The sequence below is a fragment of the Emys orbicularis genome, chromosome 2, assembly GCF_028017835.1.
Source record: "Emys orbicularis isolate rEmyOrb1 chromosome 2, rEmyOrb1.hap1, whole genome shotgun sequence".
Classification (NCBI taxonomy): domain Eukaryota; kingdom Metazoa; phylum Chordata; order Testudines; family Emydidae; genus Emys; species Emys orbicularis.
Window position 1 is genome coordinate 282723159 of NC_088684.1, and position 22365 is coordinate 282745523.

Below are 22365 nucleotides of genomic sequence, written 5' to 3' on the forward strand. Positions count from 1 at the left end.
GATCCTGAAACAAATAGCAAAATATATAGCTGATAGTTTGAATTCATTGGTAAGATCACAGGAAGCACAAGAGGAGTACACAAAGTGTTTTCAAAGCGTAAATATATTGAACTGTTTGGATAAATCACAGTTAGGTAACCTATTAAACAATACAGGAAATATTTAGATGACAATTTGATGTGTAGGAAGACTCATAGATTTGTGGAGAAGGGGAAGGTATTTGTGGTGTTTTGTTTTTAAAGAAAAGCCAGACAAAAATTATGTTTGTTCTGTCATTAAATAAAATTTTAATTGTTGTGGATAAAGTGAATTGACTGAACCATTTTTGTTATTGGTCTAAATGACCTAATGTAAAAGTTGGGAAGATTTTTGGTAATATGAACACAAAACTGTTTAATTAACCAGAAGTGGAAACAATCAGAGCATAATCAAAACCAGTTGAGGTGTCAAGTGAGCTTCTTTTGGTATTAGTGCTATTTAATAGCTTCACAGATTACCTGGAAGATTAAATAATCAAATTTGATGGTGATACCAATTTAAGAAGGATTGCAAACATAATAGAAGATCAAGTGAAACAGCAATAGGACCTTGAGAATTTAGAAAATTGGGCAAATTCCATTGGGATGATATTCAACTTATATGGAGATAATACCGATGAGAAATGCCACATGGGAGAAAGCTGGTTTGAGGCAAGGAATCCCATTGGTGGTAATACATTACAAACATGAGCATTTAATGTGATGCTATCGCAAAAACAAGAAAACTATGTTGGTTTGGCTGACTTTATAAAAAAATATAGGTTTTAATTCTTCAGAAATTTATGGCTCAGACTCACACATACACTTGACAAGAAAAGTTTTCTTCTTGCTACCTTTGCATACCATAACTTGAAATCACACTTTCATGCTGATCTTAAGTGACAAGCTATGGGGAGCTTTGTTGGTTGTACACGGTTGGGGGAGTTTTTTGTCCAGCTGGGCAGTTTACACCATCTGAGATTTGTTTAATTTGTGGATATTTTGTTTTTTAAGATTTTTATGGAGAACATTGTGTGGTTATGAAACGGTCAAAGGTGTTTTTCAGAAGGAAAGCTGTACTTCTAAGGAATTACCCACTGGAAAATTTAGTTGTGGTCAATTTTTTGAACATATATACTATTCTGATTTATCATCTGAGTGATTTGTGCTACACTGGGTCTTTGTTTAAGTTATGAAGCTTTGTATTAAATCCATGTTGTTAATCCACTTACTGAATATTGAAATCTAAAATGAGCTTATGGCAGTGAATATTGTGATATTTTGAACATACTTTTCACTTTACATAGCTCAAAGCTAACACATTACTTTAACTACATTATAAACTGTTGCTCTCCTTCCCTCGTGTTCTTTAGGAAGATGGACCGTCTGTACTACTTCTGTACATGTTTAGATTTAAGCACCACAGCCACACTGAAGCAAAAAAAGATTTTATATATGTAAAAGATTTTATATAGAGAGTAAATACCCTATTAAACAGTCATTTACTTTTTCTGGCTTTAATTTTTCCATCATTTCCAATTTCTGGATTATTTGTATGTGTATAAGCAAATGCTTTTTATTTTTCTAGGTTGTATTTTGAGTTTTGTGGATTAGATACATAAAACATTTGGTATGGTTTGATGTCATGAAATATCATATTAAACATTTTACTGTAATCCTGACAGCATTTGTGATGTCAGAAACACTATCTGGCAGCATGGTAACATGTTCTGAGCGAATAATGGCATCCCAGCCAAGGGGAAAGAATTTAGAATGCCCTCCCCTTCAGTGTGCAGGAGCCAGTGGGTTTCTGTTGCACTGCTCAGACCAGCCAATCAACTAGAATACTCCCCCTTCCCAGCTATTTCCTCCCAAACCCAGGAGGGAAGATGAGCTCCCATGAGGAGGGGAAAAGGGAAGATGGAGGGAGCTACACAGCCCTCTTTTCCCAGTTTATTGGGGGCTTAGGAAGGATAATATTTGGCTATTGTATCGTGTTCGCTTTTTTTATACCACGTCTCTTTTTCCCTTTACATAAAGGATTGGTAGTAATAGCAATTTAATGTATTTATTCATATTTGTAATGTGTCCATCACTGTAGCATTTAGTTATAATACATAGATTTAAATATACATCTGCAGCCTTTCAGGAGAAATAGTCCACTTCCCATCATCTCACATACTAATATTTAATATTTTAAAGTATCTTGTCTATGGGATTAGGTAGGTTGATCCAGGAGCACATTGCAGCACCTGTTCCTCCAAAATCTCAAGACTTGGTCAAACCTGATCTCTGGGTGGGAGCAAGTTTCACAGTGAAAAGTCTTCCACGACGGCTTGTCTACACTAGAAAGGATTTGGGAGTATAGCTCATAACAGCAAATGAGGTTTTTTTCCGTCAGTATAGTTTATGCCAGGTCACGAAATGAAACAGAGTCCTTTTGCTGGTGTAGCTTGTTGGGTAGATACAGTTATACTGGCAAAGGCTTTTGCTTGGCATACTTATGTCTGTTGATGTATGATTTTTTTTTTTTTTTCACACCCGTAACAGACGTAGCCATGTGGTTAAAACTATATCGTCCAGGCCTAAGAACATTCTGCTTGCTTGCGCCTTCATATTTAAACCTAGGTTCCATCTGCTGTATTGTTCCTCTGGAAGATAAATGTATATTTTAATGTTGAAATATCTCCCACTTTTCTTTTTTAAAATATAAATCTTTTCTACTATTGATGCTTTAGTATGAGTCTCTAACGATATGCTCTTGCTTAGTTACAGACATATCACAGGATGAAAAGACTGTTGAACTGGAAGCAGGAGTTTCTAATCAACTTGGTACAGCTAAAATGGAAACATCTCCTAAAAGGACACCAGCATCTGATGACAGTCAAACTAAGCACATGATGGAAGTGACAGAAAGAATTCAAGCTGTAACGCAGCCGGAGTCAGACAAACAAGCAGAAGAGCAACAACTGTCACAAGATGCTGAGGTATCAAAAGTATCCACAGAGGAAACTCAGCCTCCCCTTTCAGCACCTGATGCCACAACTACACCACCAGAAACTTTAGGGTCTGTGAATAAAGAGGAGACTTCTTTTAAGATAGAAGAACAATTGGAGACAGTAAGAGTGCAAGAAGACATAGAAAAGAAAGAAACCCATGAAAGCTCTGAAACACCAACTTTTCTGTTGAAAGTGGAAACCACTCCTGCAAATGAAAGTTGTGCAAACAACAGTTCACTATTAGGAGACAAACCTATAAAGTCACCGACTGAGACATATTCTTCATTTTCATCATCAGTTGACATAAACAAGAGAAGTGTGTGTTCCTCACCAGTAGTTTCATTAGATTTGCATTCTGCACATGATATGCTGCACAGTCAGACTCCACCACAGAGTTCCTCTGCCGGAAATGTTCTCCCAGCAACTTATATATCTGTCACTCCAAAAATCGGCATGGGAAAGCCAGCTATCACCAAACGAAAGTTTTCTCCTGGGAGACCAAGATCAAGACAGGTAAGCATATTGTTTTAGTATTGAAGCTGGTAGACAGATCATTGTTAACTTTCAATATACTGTGTTTTTGAAAGAAGTATCAAATTTGGGTTTATGAAAAACAATTTGATCTATCCTAGAAAATATACATTGTGTTTATCCAGCAGTATAAATTGGGCATATAGTTTATTGTTAACAATCCATTATTTTAAACACATTTGCTTTGAAAAACTCTGGGTAACTACAGGTTGAATAATTGAAGATAAGACATGGTGAAGTTCTCTAATGGGAAATTTCTTCTTTTGGATTATCCTTTGAACACTAGACCAAACTAGAAATCTTATATGATCCTCAAATGCAATATTCAAGGTACATCCCAGAAGTGATATTATCCATAATGTCATAGTTTTTGTTGTGTAAGCTTATTTCTCACTCTTTCATATCAATCTGCGTATATTTCCATCTTGATTCCTATATTGTATTTGTAGGCAGGATGTGGTAAAACTTTTTCACCTACCTTTATAGATAAACCTGCAGCAACCCTGCTGTCCTTGTGCTGGGAGATTTTCCCTGGGCAGAAATTTGTGATTATGACAAATGGTCTGATGATTTTGTTATGTTGGCAGATATCTAGTAGGAACTATCTGGTACAAGTCATTGCAATTGTGATTTGGGTTAGATTTGATCATAGTCCTCAAAAGTAAATAGCTTACTGCATCATCTGTAATACACACTAAAGATATAGTTTGAAAACAAATTGTTTACACATCTTTCGCATTTATTTTGCCATTGCAAATTTTTCACAAGAAATATTTTACTGTGACTAGTTCATTAATCAAGATCACAAAATTTCATTTTGTGCTTCTGAACATCATAGGCTCATAATTTCATTTTTTGTAAAGGAAAGAATTGTAAAATCTATATGATACTTTCCATATTACTGATTTAGGCCAGGTCTACACTACATACATACTTTGGTATAACTACATTGCTCAGGAGTTTGAAAAATCCATACATCCCTAAGTGACATAGTTATACTGACCGTAACCCTCCATGTAGACAGTGTTATCTCAGCGGGAGAGCTTTTCCCATCAGCGTCGAGCAGGGGTCGGCAACCTTTCAGAAGTGGTGTGCCGAGTCTTCATTTATTCACTTTAATTTAAGGTTTTGCGTGCCAGTAATACATTTTAATGCTTTTAGAAGGTCTCTTTCTATAGGTCTATAATATATAACTAAACGATTGTTGTATGTAAAGTAAATAAGGTTTTTAAAATGTTGAAGAAGGTTCATTTAAAATTAAATTAAAATGCAGAGCCCCCTGGACCCGGTGGCCAGGACCCGGGCAGTGTGAGTGCCACTGAAAATCAGCTCACGTGCTGCCTTTGGCACATATGCCATAGGTTGCCGACCCCTGGCGTAGAGCGTCTTTACCAGGAATGCTACAGCGTCGCAGCTGTATCAGTGCAGCAGCGCCAATGCACGTTTGTAGTGTAGACGTGTCCTTATTTAAGACTATTCACAAGCTCAAAGCAAAGCCTGATACTTTTTAAGAGGTGAGAAACAGTGTTCTCCAAGGATTAAGAATCCAAGACTAATTTAATCCTCTACAGTAAATGCAGCAAATTGCATACAAGATCATTCAACCAGCTGGGGTTTGGTGCATTTCTCAGTGACTTTCACTGTATGTAAACATAGTGAAATTGGCTGGAAATATGCAGTAAATCAGAAATTTGCAGCTAATCTACTAGAAGAAACAGTACTTGCCCCTGCGCTAATATCTCCTTATAGTACTTAAATGAACATTGTCACATATTTTAGAATGATATGACATAGTTTCTGTACTTAAATGTCTTGAAAATAAAATGCGTTTTCCATTAAAGTTTACTTAGTTCGTAATACAGATTTTTTCCTAGTGTAGTTTAAAATGACCTTAAAATGCTTTTTTGTGTGTGTGATGGGGAAAGTAGTGGGGAGAGAATGCCAAAGGGTGGATACTTCTTTATTTTGGACATCAGCAAACTAAATGTTACTTATGCCACTGCTCCCATGACTTGTGAGAACTCAGCCTCAGTTCTGGTGATAATGTTTGTTAATTAACAGCTGCTAGAGAGCCTATAAGAGGGGAGCACAAAGGACAGATTTGGATAAATGGCCATATTTTAATATGTGAAATGGGTTTCTGTGAATTCTACTAAAATCACATTAAAAGTTTCTTATTTCTTCCCAGCTTTAATTCAGTAATAATATACATAAGTGGTGAAGGAAAATGATTGTACATTTAAAAAAAAATCAACAAAAAGCACTGAGTTATGTTGCACATACTGCTCACTTCCTCTACCATTGACATGAACATCTTAATATATACAGTGCGTGTAATATGGCCAAGTTACAATTGCTGTGGGAACCATAACATTGAATTTTATGGCTAGAGCAAACAAAATCCCAGCCATAATATTGTCATAATATAATTTTAGCATTTAATTTCCATGTTAATTTTAAAAAGAAAAGAGAGTCACCAGTGTATTTCTTTGAAATATGCATCTTGAGGCACTTCTTCATGATATCAGGAGGTATTAATACTCTGAGAAGTGGTCATAATGGATCGAATATTCATATAAACACATGTAGTTAATGTTTTAATGTCTAACAGTTGAAATAGTACATGTATGGTTATTTGAGTGTGCAGAAACATGGATTTGTCTGGATAACCATTTCCACTGGTTTAATGACTCCCATTTAAATTGTTAAGAAAAATACACTGGTCACATAGCACGCAACTCATTTAGAGTTTGTTTATTTCTCAATTTTTTACTTTGCCCAAGTTGGGGGAAAAATAATTTTCCACTTAAGGCTGATGTAAGGTTTATTGAAGTCAGTGAAAAGACTCCCATTGACTTCAGTGGACTTTGAATCATGCCATTAATATGCTAAGTTGGAACTTGGATCATTCCAGTAGCAATTTCACTGTAAGAAAAGCATCTGCAAAGGTTTTGGTCCAAATCCTAAACTCCTCAGTTGTTACTCATTTGTTTTTCAGTCCTAACTCTATCAAACTTCCATTGAAGTCAGTGGAAATTTGCCTGAGGAAGGACTGAACAAAAAGTAAGAATGAATCTCAGGATACTTGATTAAAGTATTAATTAAAAGTAAACCCGGCTTTTCTCTTGTTTATTATACTAGTTTTGTTACAACTGGATCATCTTATGTTTTTGTGCTCTTAGTTGATCGTTTCTTAATTTTGTTCCTATTATATTGTTACAGTTTTGACTTGAGTGTATTAATTAAGAGACCTATATATCTGTAGAGGATACTTATCTTTTGAGAAAAGGAGTTTGCTTTTCTGTAATTGATGTTTTCTAAATATAGTTTCACCATTGGAACCACACTTCTACTTCTCAGAGATTAGAGATTCTGCGTTTATTCTTTTATACTCTTAGATTATTGTAGATCATTATATACTAAGGTATGTACTGTATGTACATATATATATGCATATCCCTGAGACAATGCAGTAATTCTTTCCAATCAAGGTTCTCAATTTTACAGTATTAACTTCCTAGTCTGTTCCTTTGCTAAGGGACTGAGATCTTTTGAATGTGGGTCTGTAGAGGATACTAGCTTTAGAAAAGTCCATTTACTGGTAAACAATTTCCCTTTTGAGTAATGTATAAGCAAACAGAAAAATCCCAGCTGGGTAAGTCATGTGTTAAACTTTGTACTCATGGGTATCATCTAGAATTGCATTGATACAATTTGCCTTGAGTCAACGTTGTTATAAAAATCTTGTACTTGTGGTAAATCAGTAATTGTGGATGAGAATAATTAACCTCCTGTGAAGATATTTCATTAGTACCTGAGAACACACACAGTATTTTTATCCTCTTGTGTTTTATTATACTCACTTTTAAAAAAATGGATATTAAATATAGAGGTCTCATTTTTCTTTCAAACTGGGATGAATATAAAGATCTACTTTTCCAATTTTTAGTAGATGAGACATTCACACTGTCTTCTTTTTTCTCTGCCGTCAGATACTTAGTTTGTTTTTGGAAGTTGATTCACATATTACAGAATGACAGGAGCAACTCCGTAGTTAAAATTGTAACTAGTTTTTCTGTTTCATAATCCTCATTTGGATACAATTCCTTCCCTAACTTCAGAGAAACAAAAGTATTCTGTATATAATTTCACAAATTGTGTTCTGCCAAAGGAGAATTATTGTGGCGAAGCTTGAGGGTAATTGTACAAGGTGTTCATTGGAAATTAATTTGAAAAAATATAGATATGTCACTTCTGCGTGCTAATTTCCACAGACCTGTTACAATGAACACGTAAGCCTGTTTGCAGTGTGGGAGCAGAACCAGACCTGTCAGTTACTGGCAGCAGGAGAATGCCCTGCTCTTTGAAGCTCCTGCCAGTTTTTTCTACCTCCCTGGTGGCTCAGCCAGGTCTCCTTGCTGCAGAACTTTTCTGAGGGAAATTCAAGACCTTATATCAAATGGCTCACTAACAATTTGGCTTAATAATGTGTCCATCTAATCCCCAGTCATGTCCCAGGGGCTGCATTTGCCTTGTGAGGAGCTGTCCCCTTGGCTCTGCATCCCCTCTGAGGCGTTTGCAATGGCTGGTGTCCCTGCAGGCTTCTGGGAGAGAGCTGGACTGAGAAAGCCAGAAGCAAGTGGAAGGCTCTGTGCCTCTTTGTGTGTTTCTTTGGGGAATTTGACTGGCTCTTTAGGGTGAGTGCAGTTCCCCTCGTAGCGCAGTTTGATTGGAGGTTCTTCCCCTCTCCTCTGAGCAAGAAAGGAACCAGGCAGGATTGGAGATACAGGCTCTGCTGGGCAAGATGCAGCCCAGGCTGGGGGAAGTTGCACTGGGCCCTTTCCACAGCAGGAAAGGGGGCAGAAAGGATTGGAAAAGAACTGGCTCTGGGGCAAGCAGCCCCAGCTCCATAATGGTAGTGAAGCCAGAAGGAAGAACAACCCTGAGTCTCTATAGCCCACACCAGCAGCCACGCCTCTGTGTGCAGAGCTCAGCCACATCCCACAGATGGAGGGCACGGGACACAGCACAGTCTCTCTGTCAACCCCAGAGAGTCCAGCAAAGGGCCTTCAAGCCTAGCCCCCTTCCCCTGCTTCCAACACAGATCTGTCCATGTGGATCTCATGCAATAGAGAGGGGTAATTGAAAATCCATTCTTGAGACCCAGAAGGACCCATGTAGGGGAAGCGAGCCTCAATGAGGACAAGGGGATTGGTAGCCACTTGAAATATTTTCTTCACAATTTCTGTCCCCCATTATCCTGCTTCAGAGGGGAAGTGAAACTGGGCTCAAATTCCTAAAGGTGAAATAAATGAATAATGAAATCAGTGCTGTTTCCCCAGATCACCTTCGTGGAATGCAGTAGGGTTGGATAATCCCCAGCACCAGGTTTCCCTTCTCACCTCCATGGAGTCCAGTAGGGTGGATAATCTCCAGTGCTGGGTTCCCTGGCTCACCTTCGTGAGTGGAGCCTGGCAGATCTATGCAGAAAAGACTAAGCAATAGACATGCTTATTCTTCTAGGCATGCATATGTACACCACACCTCTTCCCCCACCCTGCCCCACGCACACAATGGGAATTCTTTAGTGCAGGAAGGCCAGGAGGCCAAATCATAGTTAGACAATCAAATATTTTAAAATATCCCCCAAAACAAACAACAAATAAAAAAACATTAGAGGATAGACTCTGTCAGAAAGAGTGTTCTGAGTATTGGAAACTATGCCTAGGAGGTCTACAGCTGCCCTAGACCTGCTATAGCTATGTTTTCCTTCTCGTGTATCCTGGGATTTCCTGAAAGACTGCAAAAATATCAGGCTGTCATCACCAGCTGCCTCTGTGGGTCATCATGCCCTAATGTCAAGGTTATTGTTCTTAGCTTTTGTTGCAGGTTGTCCTGACTTGCAACCACCTCCACCTCCTCCACCTGCAGATGGCTATGGAGTGATGAGAGGTTCAGCAGCCCCGATGTGGGAGAACAGGCAGGCAGTAAGGGGCCTGTGGTCCACCATTTCTTTCTTTACTGGGAAGCTGGCAGTCTGTAGACTCTTTGAGGAACAAAGAGAGCTCCCCATAGCTCTTCAGAGAGACCCAGCTGTTTGAGGAAATTTAGAAGTTTCACAGTAGTTGAGACACCCACTACAGCGGTTGAGGAAATTTTAAGTTCTGCAGGAGCAGGGATGCCAGTGGAACATCTGCTTCATGGAGCTTTTAAGCTCTGTACTAGCAGAAATGGTAACTGAGTGACGTTCTGGCCCCATTGAAGTTGGTGGGTTTTTTGCTAGTGATTCCATTAGGGCCAGGATTTCACCCTAAGATACCTACTGTTCACAAGATATGGTGGATTAGACTCTCAGCATATCTCCTTCCTACTGCCATCTGTACTCATGTATGTGGCTTCTCAGTGTATTTTATTTGTTCATTTATTTAATGTATTTATATCAATTTATAAACACACTAAAACAGAGCATCGTTTCAAAGTTCCAGATACTTGTTTGGCATACACACAAATAGGTAAACTGCCTCAATTGTTCTCTGTTACAAAGGAGAACAATTTTTCTAAAAGAGATTTTTTGCCTACAAATGAGGTCTTCAGTTTACATGTGAATGTGCAAGGTAATGAGATATTTCTATATTTTTTTCTAATCTTTGCAAGAGAAAACTTAAAATAGTATTGGGAAGAAACAGAAACAGCTCTTCGCGATTTTTAAAAGGAAATTCTCCAACTAAGCCTTTGTAAGTGTAATCTTACCTTGTCAATTTCTTCAGAAAGAAAATTTACTAGAATATTTATACTAAATGAAAGCCTAACAAACAACCATAATTCTGACTACCTAGTCCACAACTGTGCACAATTAATCCTTTTACACCAAACCACCATAGAGCAAATTGACCATAAGATTTCTGTGTTTCCTAGATAAACTATTAACCCATTAGTGCATGCTGAATATAGATTGACAGATTTGCCTCCCACTTATTATATATGGGCTACCCAAACACTCTTCCAAGTACAATGCCCACTTCTGGACAGAAACATTCCCATGTACTCTCTTATATGGCATATACATTCCAGAAAAAAATCCTTCAGTATCTCAGACACATCATTCACTGAGCTGTCCATTCTACCTCATCCTCCCTCCATAGTAGATAGTGTTTGTAATACCCTACAGTATTTTCCTTATTTGCCTAGGCTCTAATCCAGCAAAGTTAAACATATGATTTAACTTGTTAATGTTGAGGTCAGTGGGACTACTCATGCTTAAAGTTAAGCACATGCTTAAATGCTTTACTGAACTGGGGCCTAAGTGCTTTGTAAGAGAAGTATGATTTATCTGCATCCTTTTTCTAAAAGTACTAAAAACCGACATCCGAGATTAGTTAGTATAGTAAACATTCAAATAATTAATTGATGGGTGCCATTTAAATGTACATTTATGGCAATAATACTGTTGCTGCTTGGGCCAAAGAGGGGCTAGCCAATATTTGGGGCCTTTCTGGGTTGTTTCCGTTAGTAGGAGAAAATGATGATAGAATCGAATATTTATTGGATGCAGTCCTGTTTGTGTGTAAAGTATGTACATAAAGTCCTGTTTCCCTGAACCCAGTAGTAATGAAAACACACGCTCAGAGAAACACTTCCACCCACATAAACAAATACAGGGCTAAATTTTCTCTGGAAGTGTGTGGCTTGGATGATATTGGGGATATTTTTTACAAAAAAAAAAAAAAAAAAAAAATGTTCTCCTGACAAATTGATATGGATCGTTAGTCATTATCTATGAAACATAATCCTCATATGAAATCAGTGTATACATACCAGTACAGGGTATCCTGTATTTTAACACTGTTAAACACTGAGCCTGTTAGAGAAGCTTGTAAAAAGAATGTAGCATAGAAAATTATAGAAAACTGAATATTTGTGGGGGGGGGTTTAATGTTAGTACTGTTATTATAAGTTTTTAGTGCAAAGTACTCTATGTGGTTAAAATTAAGATATTGAAATAACTGTTCTGGTTATCTAAGTAACTAGGCACAGTAATTTATGGGTGCTTTCAAGTTGGTGTGTGGTTTTTGGTGGTTTGTTTTTTGTTTTAGTTTAATTAAATTTTTAACTACAAAGTAATCTCACAACCGATTTTGCATTTTTTTTCATCAGGCAGACATTGAATAGAATCTATCTATTGTCTACCTCACATTTCTAATAGATATTGTACTTCGTAAGGTATTTTTAGTGATTTGTCAGTGATTTTGTAATGTGATAACTTAACTCTGACTCTTGCAGAGCTTAAAGGCCAAAAGAGACGACCAAGGCATCTAGTCTGACCTCCTGAAAACCACAGGCCACCACCAACACCCTACACTAAACTTAACAACCCAAATTAGACCAAAGTATTACAGCCAACATGAAACTAAATTATTATGTGCCACAAGCAGAGAACAGGATGGACTAAGATGGTCCAAATGCTCAGGACCCGTGCAATGGCAGGGAATTGATTAAGTGAGATGTATCCAATTAATCCTGGCAAGTGACCCATACTCTGTGCTGCAGAGGAAAGGGGAAAACCCCCCAAGGTCACTGCCAGTCTGACCTGAGGAAAATTCCTTCCTGACCCCATATATGGTGATTAGCTAGATTCTGAGCATGTGAACAACAACCAGACAGCTAAGCACGTGAGAGACCGAGAATGCTTGGTGCCACCTCAGAGCACTGGACCCCTCTGTCAATTTCCCATCTCCAACTGTGGCCATCTCTGAGTTTTTTTAGGAAGGAGACTTGAAAAAAAAAACCCAGAATATGTTTGGGGGATCCCTTCCTGACCATCTGAAGCCCTAAAGCATCAGCATTAGGAACGTAAGATTTAAACCGGAAGGGACACACACACACCCCGGTTTGCTGAGTCCTGCCACCACCATCACAAGCAACCCTGTCATACAGTCCCCCTCTTAAATTTGTCCAGATCTCTCTCAAAACTAATTAAGTTGTTTGTTCCCACAACTCCTGTTGGGAGACTGTCCAGAACCTCACTCTTCTGATGGATAAAAACCTTCCTCTAGTTTCCAGCCATAGTTTGTTCATGGCCGGTTTATATCCATTTGTTCTCGTGCCAACATTGTACTTCAGCTTAAATAGCTCTTCACCCTCCCTGGTGTTCCTTCCCCCTCCCCAACTCCTGCATGTATTTATAAAGAGCAGTTATATCCCTTCTCAGCCTTCGTTTTGCTAGGCTAAACAAGCCAACTCTTTCAGTCTTCTCTCATAAGAGGGGCTCTCCATTCCCATGATCGCTCTCGTAGTTCTTCTCTGTACCTGCTCCAGTTTGAATTAATCTTTCTTGAACATGGGTGACCAGAATTGTACACAGCATTTCAAATGGGCTCTTATCAGTGTTTTGTACAATGGCATTAATACTACTTGATCTCTACTGGAAATGCCTCGCCTGATGCATCCTAGGATCGCATTTGCTTTTTTCGCAACCGCATCATTTTGGTGGCTCATCGTTATCCTATGATCTACCCAGGTGTCTCTCCTCCTCTGTTGCTTCCAACTGATGAGCCCCCAGTTTGTAGCAGAAATTCTTATTATTAGACCCTACATGCATGACCTTACACTTCGTACTATTGAATTTAATTCCATTTATGTTACTCCAGTCTTCAAGGTCATCCAGATCCTCCTATATAATATTTCAAACCTCTTCTGTATTGATGAAGTCTCCCAACTTTTTATCATCAGCAGATTTCATTAGCGCACACCTACTTTTTGTACCAAGGACATTAATAAAAATACCGAATAAGGGAATACCGAATAAGATAATTCCTTATCCATTTTACAATTCTTGTACTAATCCCCAATTTAACTAATAATTTTCTGTGTGGTACCAAGTCAAATGCTTTACTGAAGTTCAAGTATATTAGATCTTCTGCACTTCCCTTATCTAAAAAAATCAGTTATTTTCTCAAAGAAAGAAATCAGGTTAGTCTGATACAATCTGCCTTTGGTAAACACATGTAGCATTATATCCCCTTTTCCATTTACCTCCATTAATTTAATTATTCTTTCCTTCACAATTTGTTCCAAAATCTTATATACCACTGAGGTTAGACTAACAGGTCTGTAATTGCCCCAATGACTTTATTTTCCCTTTCTTAAATATAGGTACAGTGTTAGCTGTTCTTCAGGCATACAGTAGTACTCCTGAATAGAAAGATTTGTTAAAGACCTTGCTACCAGACTAGCAATCTCATGTTCCAGTTCTTTCATTATTCTGGGATGGAAATTATCTGGTCCCCCAATCTGAGCACATTAAGATCTTTGCCTTTTCTACCACTTCAGATGTGGCAATTTCCATTTCTATACACTCATGTCCATCAACCATCCTGATTTCTTGCCAATGTTCCATATTGAAAACCGAGGCAAAGTATTCATTTAGTTTTGGGGTCATACCTAGACTATCTATAAACTCTTCCTCATTCACCCTGCATAGTGGCCCAACCTCATTCTTCCTTACTCTCGTTTTATTTATATAAGTAAAAAAAATTCTAAATTTTCTTCACGAGAGCTAATTCAGTTTGACTTTTAGAAAGTGTCACTTTATTCCTACATTTTCTAATCTTCAAGATGTAGCTTTCTTTGCTGATCAGTCTGTTTTTCCATTTCCTTTAGGTTCTCTGCTTACTAGGGATAGCCTTTGAGGTGGCTATTCATCTGGAGCCTTTCCCTACAGTTTTTTACCCTTGCTTGGGATGCAAATTGCGATAGTTTTTGTATAGTTGATTTCAAGAAATTCCAAGCCTCCTCCATGTTTAAGATGTGTGCTGTTCAGTCCAGTGACGACTTTAACTAATTCCTGTAATTTCCCAAACAATACCCTTTTGAAACCAAAAAAAACCCACCACATAGTTGATAACCTGGTTTTGATTAGCCTTCCATTTAATTTAAACTGAATCAACTCATGATTACTTGATCCAAGGTTATTCTTACAATCAGCTCTTCTATGATGTCCTCACTCCTTACCAAAACCAAGTCTGAAATTGAATCATCCATTATTGGTTCAGTAATGATTTGACAATAAAAACTGTCATCTGTCACATCTAGCAATAAGTGGGCTCTACCAGTATTAATAGCATTTATTCTCCAGTCTCTATTAGTCTCCCATTATGACACTATTCGCAGTAGTTTTTATCTCTCTAATAGTATTAAAGAGATCTCTATCTACATATGAGTCCAACCCAAGGGTTTTTAGCAGATCCCTAACACTATCCCAGTGGAACCTCTTTTACAGTCTTTCCCCAACACGATTTTGACCCAAACAGATTCTGTTTTGTCCATACTACTGAGAGAGCAAAACAGTGTATTGCATTCATTGTATATGTTTCCTATTGGGTGTTTTGTTGTAGTGGCTTTTTAATAATTTTTAATCACAATGGAAGTGCTCAGATACTATGATCACGATTGTCGATGTGAGAACCTAGAGAGAGGGGACTTTTGTTGGTATGTGGGGCTGGGAAGAGGCTGTTATGATGTATTTATTGTTATTAGGGGACTTGTTTTTAATACAAGAAGAGTTAGATTTATAACTATCAAGTTATTTCAGAGTCCTGGTATATTTTTTTTCTCACTAGAAATGACACAATTGCAATCTGAGAAGATCATATGTGGTATTTTATTAAATATTGAAATGAGATGAAAGCTTATGTTTTGTTCATCTTTATTTCTGATTAAAGTATATTTCATAAAGGAGGCATTCAGTTGCTAAACACAGCCACTGGTGATTTAGTAAGCTCTTCTGACCTTTGTTGATGTTCTGTTTCCTTTTGTTGTAATTTAGTTGCAGCTGTGCTGTTCAGTTCTGAGGACTCAAGAATATGATGGAGAATGAGAACTTCCTGTTTATGTCAAAGTACATAATTATTACCATGGTTTTGATATAAGTGAACTGAATAGAACTTTTTCTCCAGTGTTGTGCTGTAATGAGAATTAATTAAAAGCCAAAATATAATTAATGCATCTCTTTGATGTAATTAATTTGTTCATACTATTGTGGAAGTGGTGTGTTTTTAATTAAATTTATCTGACACAGAATTCAGATGTGTTTCTGAGCTACAATAAAACTTGGATTCAATTGGAAATTTAAACTATAACAATGTTTCATAATCTTATATAATGTATTTTGTTTTGAAAGATGGATATTTCATATTCAAATTTAAATTTCTATTACATTTTAAATCGATTTGAAATATTTAATTTCTGGAGAAGTGTGTTCTCTCTACAGCAAAATTATTTAATATATTCCAAATAGGACTCTAAATGGTTTTAGGTCTTGAACAGTAGTTTGAGTAATGTGTTTTGAGATCTTTGGATTGTGGCCCTCAAGTGGTATGTTCTCTCCCTTATAAACACAGGGTGAGGGAAGGACTTTGATATGCAGAATATATCCATTATTTTGTTATGGGTAAAGAACAAATATCTGACAAATAATGAACTTTATTTATTTAGGGGAAAAACAAATCTGAAACGCCAGAAAGATTTTTAATTTAATTTTCTGGAAAATTATCTTGTTCTTGCCCAACTGGAAGCTAGTGTTCTATCTACCTTGATGTTAGAGAAGGCTGCATAGTTGCCAAGACTTGACATCTTAAATTTCCTGTAGCTCCTGATCTGCTAACGTAATCTCTGACAATTAATGTTATTGATAAAAATAATAATTATCATTCAACAAAAATATTGATTAGTAAAACTACAATATTTTCAACACAGAGAGATTTGACTTCATTGGTAGTCTTTCCATTTCCATTGAGTTCAGTGGGAATTGTTACATACATAAGGTGACAGGGATTTATTTTTACTGAGGCCTGGTCCACACACAGTTTTTGTACTAGTATAATTATTTCAGGTAGCGTGTGCTTTTTTCCTTTTAAAACCAATATCATTATACCAGTATAACACCTACGGTGGAAGCAGTTATACCAGTATAAATTATTCCCTGTCCTATGCAGAAATAGCTATACAGTACTCATATAAAGCACTTTTATACTTAGTCCTACCTTGAGTTCAGGGGACTGGACTAGATGACCTCTCGAGGTCCCTTCCAGTTCTATGATTCTATGTGGCTTTGTCCACACTAGGGGACTTGTACTGCTTTTAACTTTACTGGTAAAGTTAAAGTGCTACAATTTCTGTATGTAGACTAATGCTGACACAAGTAAAAGTTTTAATGAACTATTGGATTCAAAAGAAACTGTTTCCCAAATCACTTTATTTTGCTTGACATTGTTTTAGATTTCATTTTAAAAACTTGTGATGTGTGAAGCCAGTGTATGTTTCTTTATGCTTATTGTCACAAAGGCCAATGTTCTAAGGCCTCAATCCTGCAAACACTTTTGCATGTAGATATTCTACATATGTGAATAGTTGGGACTGTTCACATGCTGGATTAGGGGCCTAAATTATTGCTGAATGTAGTTTTTTGGAAATTAACTAATTTTTCCTTATACCGTTTTAATCTTAATCCTAGCTATGTTTTTGCTTAATTCCAAAGAAGTGGTAAAATTAGTATCATTTATTACTCTTTAGGCATGCTAAATTGTAAATTTAGGATGAAATTACCTTAGTAAACATTTGTGGCTTAATCCTGAAGTCCTTACACAGAGTTCAAGCAAATACCCCAAATCACATTGGAACCCCATTGTGCTGGACATTGTGTAAATACAAATTAAAATAAAACTGATTATTTTTTTTAAATTCAGCTTTATATATTCTGTATGATGTTAGAAATTGTTTGATATTATAGTTTGTTATAATGTAAAAAAATTGGAGTTAAGATTTATAGGTGTGAGCTTTTATAATTGTACGTTTGTGGTGTACTTGCAGGTCAGAGGTATTTTGTTAACTGCTCACATTTATTTTTCCTTTTTTTCATGTTTTAGTTTTATTTTTATCTCTTTGTCTTACATGCTTCTCAGCCTACATGTTGTTTTGATTATCAATAATTTTATATTTAAAAAGTGATGCAAGGCCGTCTCTTCCTTCAAAGATGTGGATTGAGATATAGAAGGGAATGTACTCTCAAAACTCATCTATGATCTCAAAATAGTATCTTCTTAGCATGATGATCCAAAATTTAGAGACTTACTGTGTTGCTATGATTGCTGTCTATGACATGATGATTATGTCAGTCAACCCTCTTTTCTCACATTTTCACTTTGTAGTTTTTTTAAAGTCACTTTGCAGACCTTTTAACCTCACTGAGGGTTGAAATTTTCTCTGCATAAATTTCAGTGTCGGGTTGAAATTTTCCCCATATGAACTAGTTTAGCAGTTAAGTAAATTTAGGAGAAATTGCCTATGCCTGCATGTGCTTTGCTTTTCAGAAACTTTTAGTTGCTTGCTTTATTTTTTTTTAATTTCTTTATTTTTATGTTGCTGAGTTTTATACATCTATTTTCTCACCTGCCGTATCCTAGGGGGCTTGGAGTACCAATAATACAGTGAGCCCACCTTCCTGGTCCCCAGATATTTCAGAAGGTCGGGACATTTTTAAATCCAGACAGCTTCCTGGCAGTGCCATTTGGAGCATCAAAGTGGTAAATAATTTGTATTTATATTCATGTATCCATTGCTATCTTTCTGCTATAGAGGCTACTAATGAAAAATATGTATAGCTCAACTGAATTAATCTTCCATTTTATCACTGTTAACTTTGTTTTTTTAAGAAAACTGTTGAAGTCTGGAGCTTTTAAATTACAAAAATATAAATTTATTGCAGCATATACGGAATGTGATGGCATTGCATAAATTTTGAATTTTATATGGCAAGATAATTTGCATTACCAATTTTTAATGAACTATGTTTTAGTACTACACGATTTTTTGGCTATTGCTGTTAAATAGCTGTCAAAGGAGTTACTTGAGAGAGAGAGAGTTCGTCTGTGTGTCCTGAAGACTGCTGGCAGTAAGGGGAGCCAGATTGAAAAGGGCTGAGCTCTGGGCTGTTGCAAAGTGTGTTGCTGTGGAGACATCTTGCAAAAGGCATTCACAGTGACATATGTTTAAACTGAGAAAAAAGCAACTATTGGACTGTCTTAGAAGGAGACAGGCTACTGTCCCATTGATAGCTACCATCAAAAGAAACATAAAGAAACTGAGGGCTTGTCTATACAGAGCAGCAATGCACACTTTAGGGGGGTTATTTCTAAAGCACACTAATGTGTGTTAATTGCAAAGTTGCTAGGTGTCCAGTTTTTGACCAGAACACTGGTTCGAAAAGGGACCCTGGCGGCTCTGGTCATTACTGCTGACCAGGCCATTAAAACTCCAGTTGGCATGGGGCTGTCAGGCTCCCTACCTGGCTCCGCATGACTCCTGAAACAGGAGATATGTCCCTCAGCTCCTAGGCGCAGAGGCGGTCTCGGGGGCTCTGCGCACTGCCCCCACCTCGAGCGCCGGCTCCACAGCGCCATTGGCCAGGAACTGCAGCCAATGGGAGCTGCGGGGGTGGCACCTGCAGATAGAGGCAGCGTGCAGAGCCAACTGGCCCCTCCACCTAGGAGCCGAGGGACGTGTCACCACTTCCAGGAGCCATCTGAGGTCAGCGCTGCCCAGAGTCCGCACCCCGAACCCTCTCCTGTACCCTAACCCCCTGCCCCAGCCTGGAGCCCCCTCCTGCACCCCAAACTCCTCATCCCCGTCCCCACCCCAGAGCCTGTACCCCCTCCCACACCAGAACCCCCTGCCCAAGCCCTAAGCCCCCAGCATCCAAACTCACTCCTGGAGGCCGCACCCCAGCCCTGAGCCCCCTCCCACACTCCAAACCCCTCAGCCCCAGCTTGGAGCCCCCTCCTGATCCCCAAACCCTTCATCCATGACCTCACCCCAAAGCCCGCACCCCCAGCCAGAGCTCTCACCCCCTCCCACATCTCAACCCCCTGCCCCAGCATGGTGAAAATGAGCAAGTGAGTGAGGGTGGGGAGAGCAAGCAACAGAGGGAGGGGGGCATGGAGTGAGCAGGGGGCGGGGCAAGAAGTGGGACAAGGGTGTTCAGTTTTGTGCGATTAGAAAGTTGGCAGCCCTAATAATTGGTCAGTGTAGATCCCGGTGCTGTGCACTAAAAGTTCCCTGGTGTGCGTTTTAGCATAATGCTGTTTCAATCAGCACCACATTAAAGCACACTAGAGAACTTTTAGTGCACACCAGCAGAGTCTACATGGACCAGTTAACACACAACTGGTTGGTGTGCTTTGGAGATCACAACACCCCCACCCCAAAAATAAATAAATAAAAATGTATGTTGCTGCTCTGTGTAGATATGCCCTTACTGGGATTATTACAACACTAAAAAGAGAGAGAGAAAAAACTTAATGAAAAAATATAAAACCATAAGTAGGTTGCTGTTGATTTCAATTGATTTATTTTCATCTCACTTTAATTATCATGCTAATTTGCTTTATTTTAATTTGATATTAGCTAAGCTATTGCTGCTTGAAATATTAATTTTCAGCATAATGTCCAGCATTAACATTGGTACAGTTTTGTGCTATTTCTGTCACAGTGTTAGTCTTGTGAAAATAAAAATACTGATGTGCAATCTAAAACACAAAATGTTAGGAATTTTCAGAGCATTTTACTTCTAAAGAAAGTCAATCTTATATGCAGTGTGTATATATTACACTGTATACAGAGAGGGGGAGAAATTAAACTTTTCACTTGGCTACTCAAAAAAACTTTGACCATCAACACCTCCTTCCTTATTCTTATTTCTAAAATACTATATGATTGCATTGCCTGATAGTGCACAGTTACTTTAATTTATAGTTCCAATAATATTGTTACTAGTGGAATATTTGAATTCTACCTGGCAATAACTATCACCACAAACTTCTATACCAGGGGTTCTCAACCTTTTTCTTTCTGAGGCTCTCCCAACATGCTATAAAACTCCACGGCCCACTTGTGCCTCAACAACTGTTTTCCTGCATATAAAAGCCAGGATCAGCGTTAGGAGGTAGCAAGCAGGGCAACTGCCTTGGGCCCCACACCACAGGGGACCCCATGAAGCTAAGTTGCTCAGGCTTCAGCTTCAACCCTGGGTGGTGGGGCTCAGAGCACTGGGCTTCAGCCCTATGCATTGGGGCTTTGACTTTCTGCCCTGGACCCCAGCAAGTCTAATGCCGGCTCTGCTTGGCAGACCCCCTGAAACCTGCTCGCGGCTCCCCAGGGGGCCCCGGACACCTGATTGAGAACCACTGTTCTATACCTTCTATAAAAATAGGGGATGGTATATCTGAAAATACTATTGGCCCTATTGAGGCCATAATGTTACCTTCAATCCATGGAACTCTTATTAATATCAACAGAAGCTGTACACATGGGTCTAGAGCAGTGGTCACCAACCGGTTGATCACGATCGACTGGTCGATCCTAGAGGATCTCCCAGTCAATCGCGATCTCTGGTGGTGCAGTGGGGCTGCCACTAGGGCAGGCTCCCTGCCTGCCCCGGCCCCTCGTCAGTCCCGGAAGTGGGCAGCATGGCCCCAGGCCGGGAGCAGGGGTTCCCTCTGCGCGCTGCTCCTGCCTGCGCAAGCACCTCCCCTGCAGCTCCCATTGACCGGGACCAGGGAGCTGTGGCCAATGGGAGCTGCGGGGGCAGTGCTTGCAGAGAAGGGCAGCGCGTGGAGCCAGGTCCATTCCCCCCTCCACCCCACCTCGCAGGGGTGAGTTCGCCCCTTCCAGGAGCGGCATGAGGCTGGGATAGGCAGGGAGCCTGCCTTAGCAGCAGCCAGGGCCAGCTCCAGCTTTTTTGCCGTCCCAAGCGGCAAAGCCAAAAAAAAAAAAAAAGATAAAGCCGCGATCGGCGGTACTTCAGCAGCAGCTCTACCGCGCCACTTCATTCTTCGGCAGCAATTCGGCGGCAGGTCCTTCCCTCCAAGAGGGACTCGCCACCGAATTGCTGCCGAAGACCCGGACGTGCCGCCCCTTTCCATTGGCCGCCCAAGCACCTGCTTCCTTTGCTGGTGCCTGGAGCTGGCCCTGGCGGCAGCCACGCTGCACCACAGACCGGGAGCTGCCGGAGGTAAGTGCTGCCTGGCAGGATGCCACACCCCAACCCTGAGCCCCCTCCCAGAGCCAGTGCCCCGAACCCACTCCTGCACTCCCAAGTCCCAGCCCTGACCCCTCTCCCAGAGCCAGCACCCTGTACCCCATCCTGTACCCCAACACTCTGCCACAGCCCAGAGCCTCCTCCTGCATCCAAACTCCCTCCCAGAGCTTGCACCCTCACCCCCTCCTGCAACCCAACCCCCTGCCCCAGGCTCAGCCCAGAGCCTCCTCCCACACTGCGAACCCCTCAGCCCCAGCCCAGAGCCCGTACCCCCTCCCAAACCCCTACCCCAGCCCAGTGAAAGAGAGTGAGGGGGGGGGAGAGTGAGTGACGGGGGGGGGATGAGTGGGGCAGAGCTTGGGGAAGGGACAGGACCTCGGGGAAGGGGCAGGGTAGATCCTGGGTTGCCCTTAAGTTCAAAAAGTGATCTTGGGCGTAAAAAGGTTGGAGATCACTAGTCTAGAGCAGCGGTTCTCAAACTGTGGATCAGGACCCCAAAGTGGGTTGCAACCCCATTTTTATGGGGTTGCCAGGGCCAGCATTAGACTTGCTTGGATCCGGGGCTGAAGCCAGAGTTCCACCCCCACCCAGGGTGGTTGGGCTCAGGCTCTGCCCCCCCCCCCCCCGGTTATGTAATAATTTTGTTGTCGGAAGGGGGGCGTGGTGCAATGAAGCTTGAGAACCCCTGGTCTAGAGCATCTTCCATTAACATTAATGAGAGTAACAT

General features: G+C 39.8%; 1 protein-coding gene across 1 annotated transcript in view; it reads left to right on the forward strand.

The window, feature by feature from the left end:
- The window catches only part of KMT2C (lysine methyltransferase 2C), a 323379-nt gene that overhangs the window by 199255 nt on the left and 101759 nt on the right, over positions 1-22365 (forward strand). Inside the window, exons 13-14 of the mRNA XM_065399612.1 lie at positions 2787-3529; positions 18007-18126. Coding sequence (XP_065255684.1) covers positions 2787-3529; positions 18007-18126 — 863 coding nt within the window. The remainder of the gene's footprint in view (positions 1-2786; positions 3530-18006; positions 18127-22365) is intronic.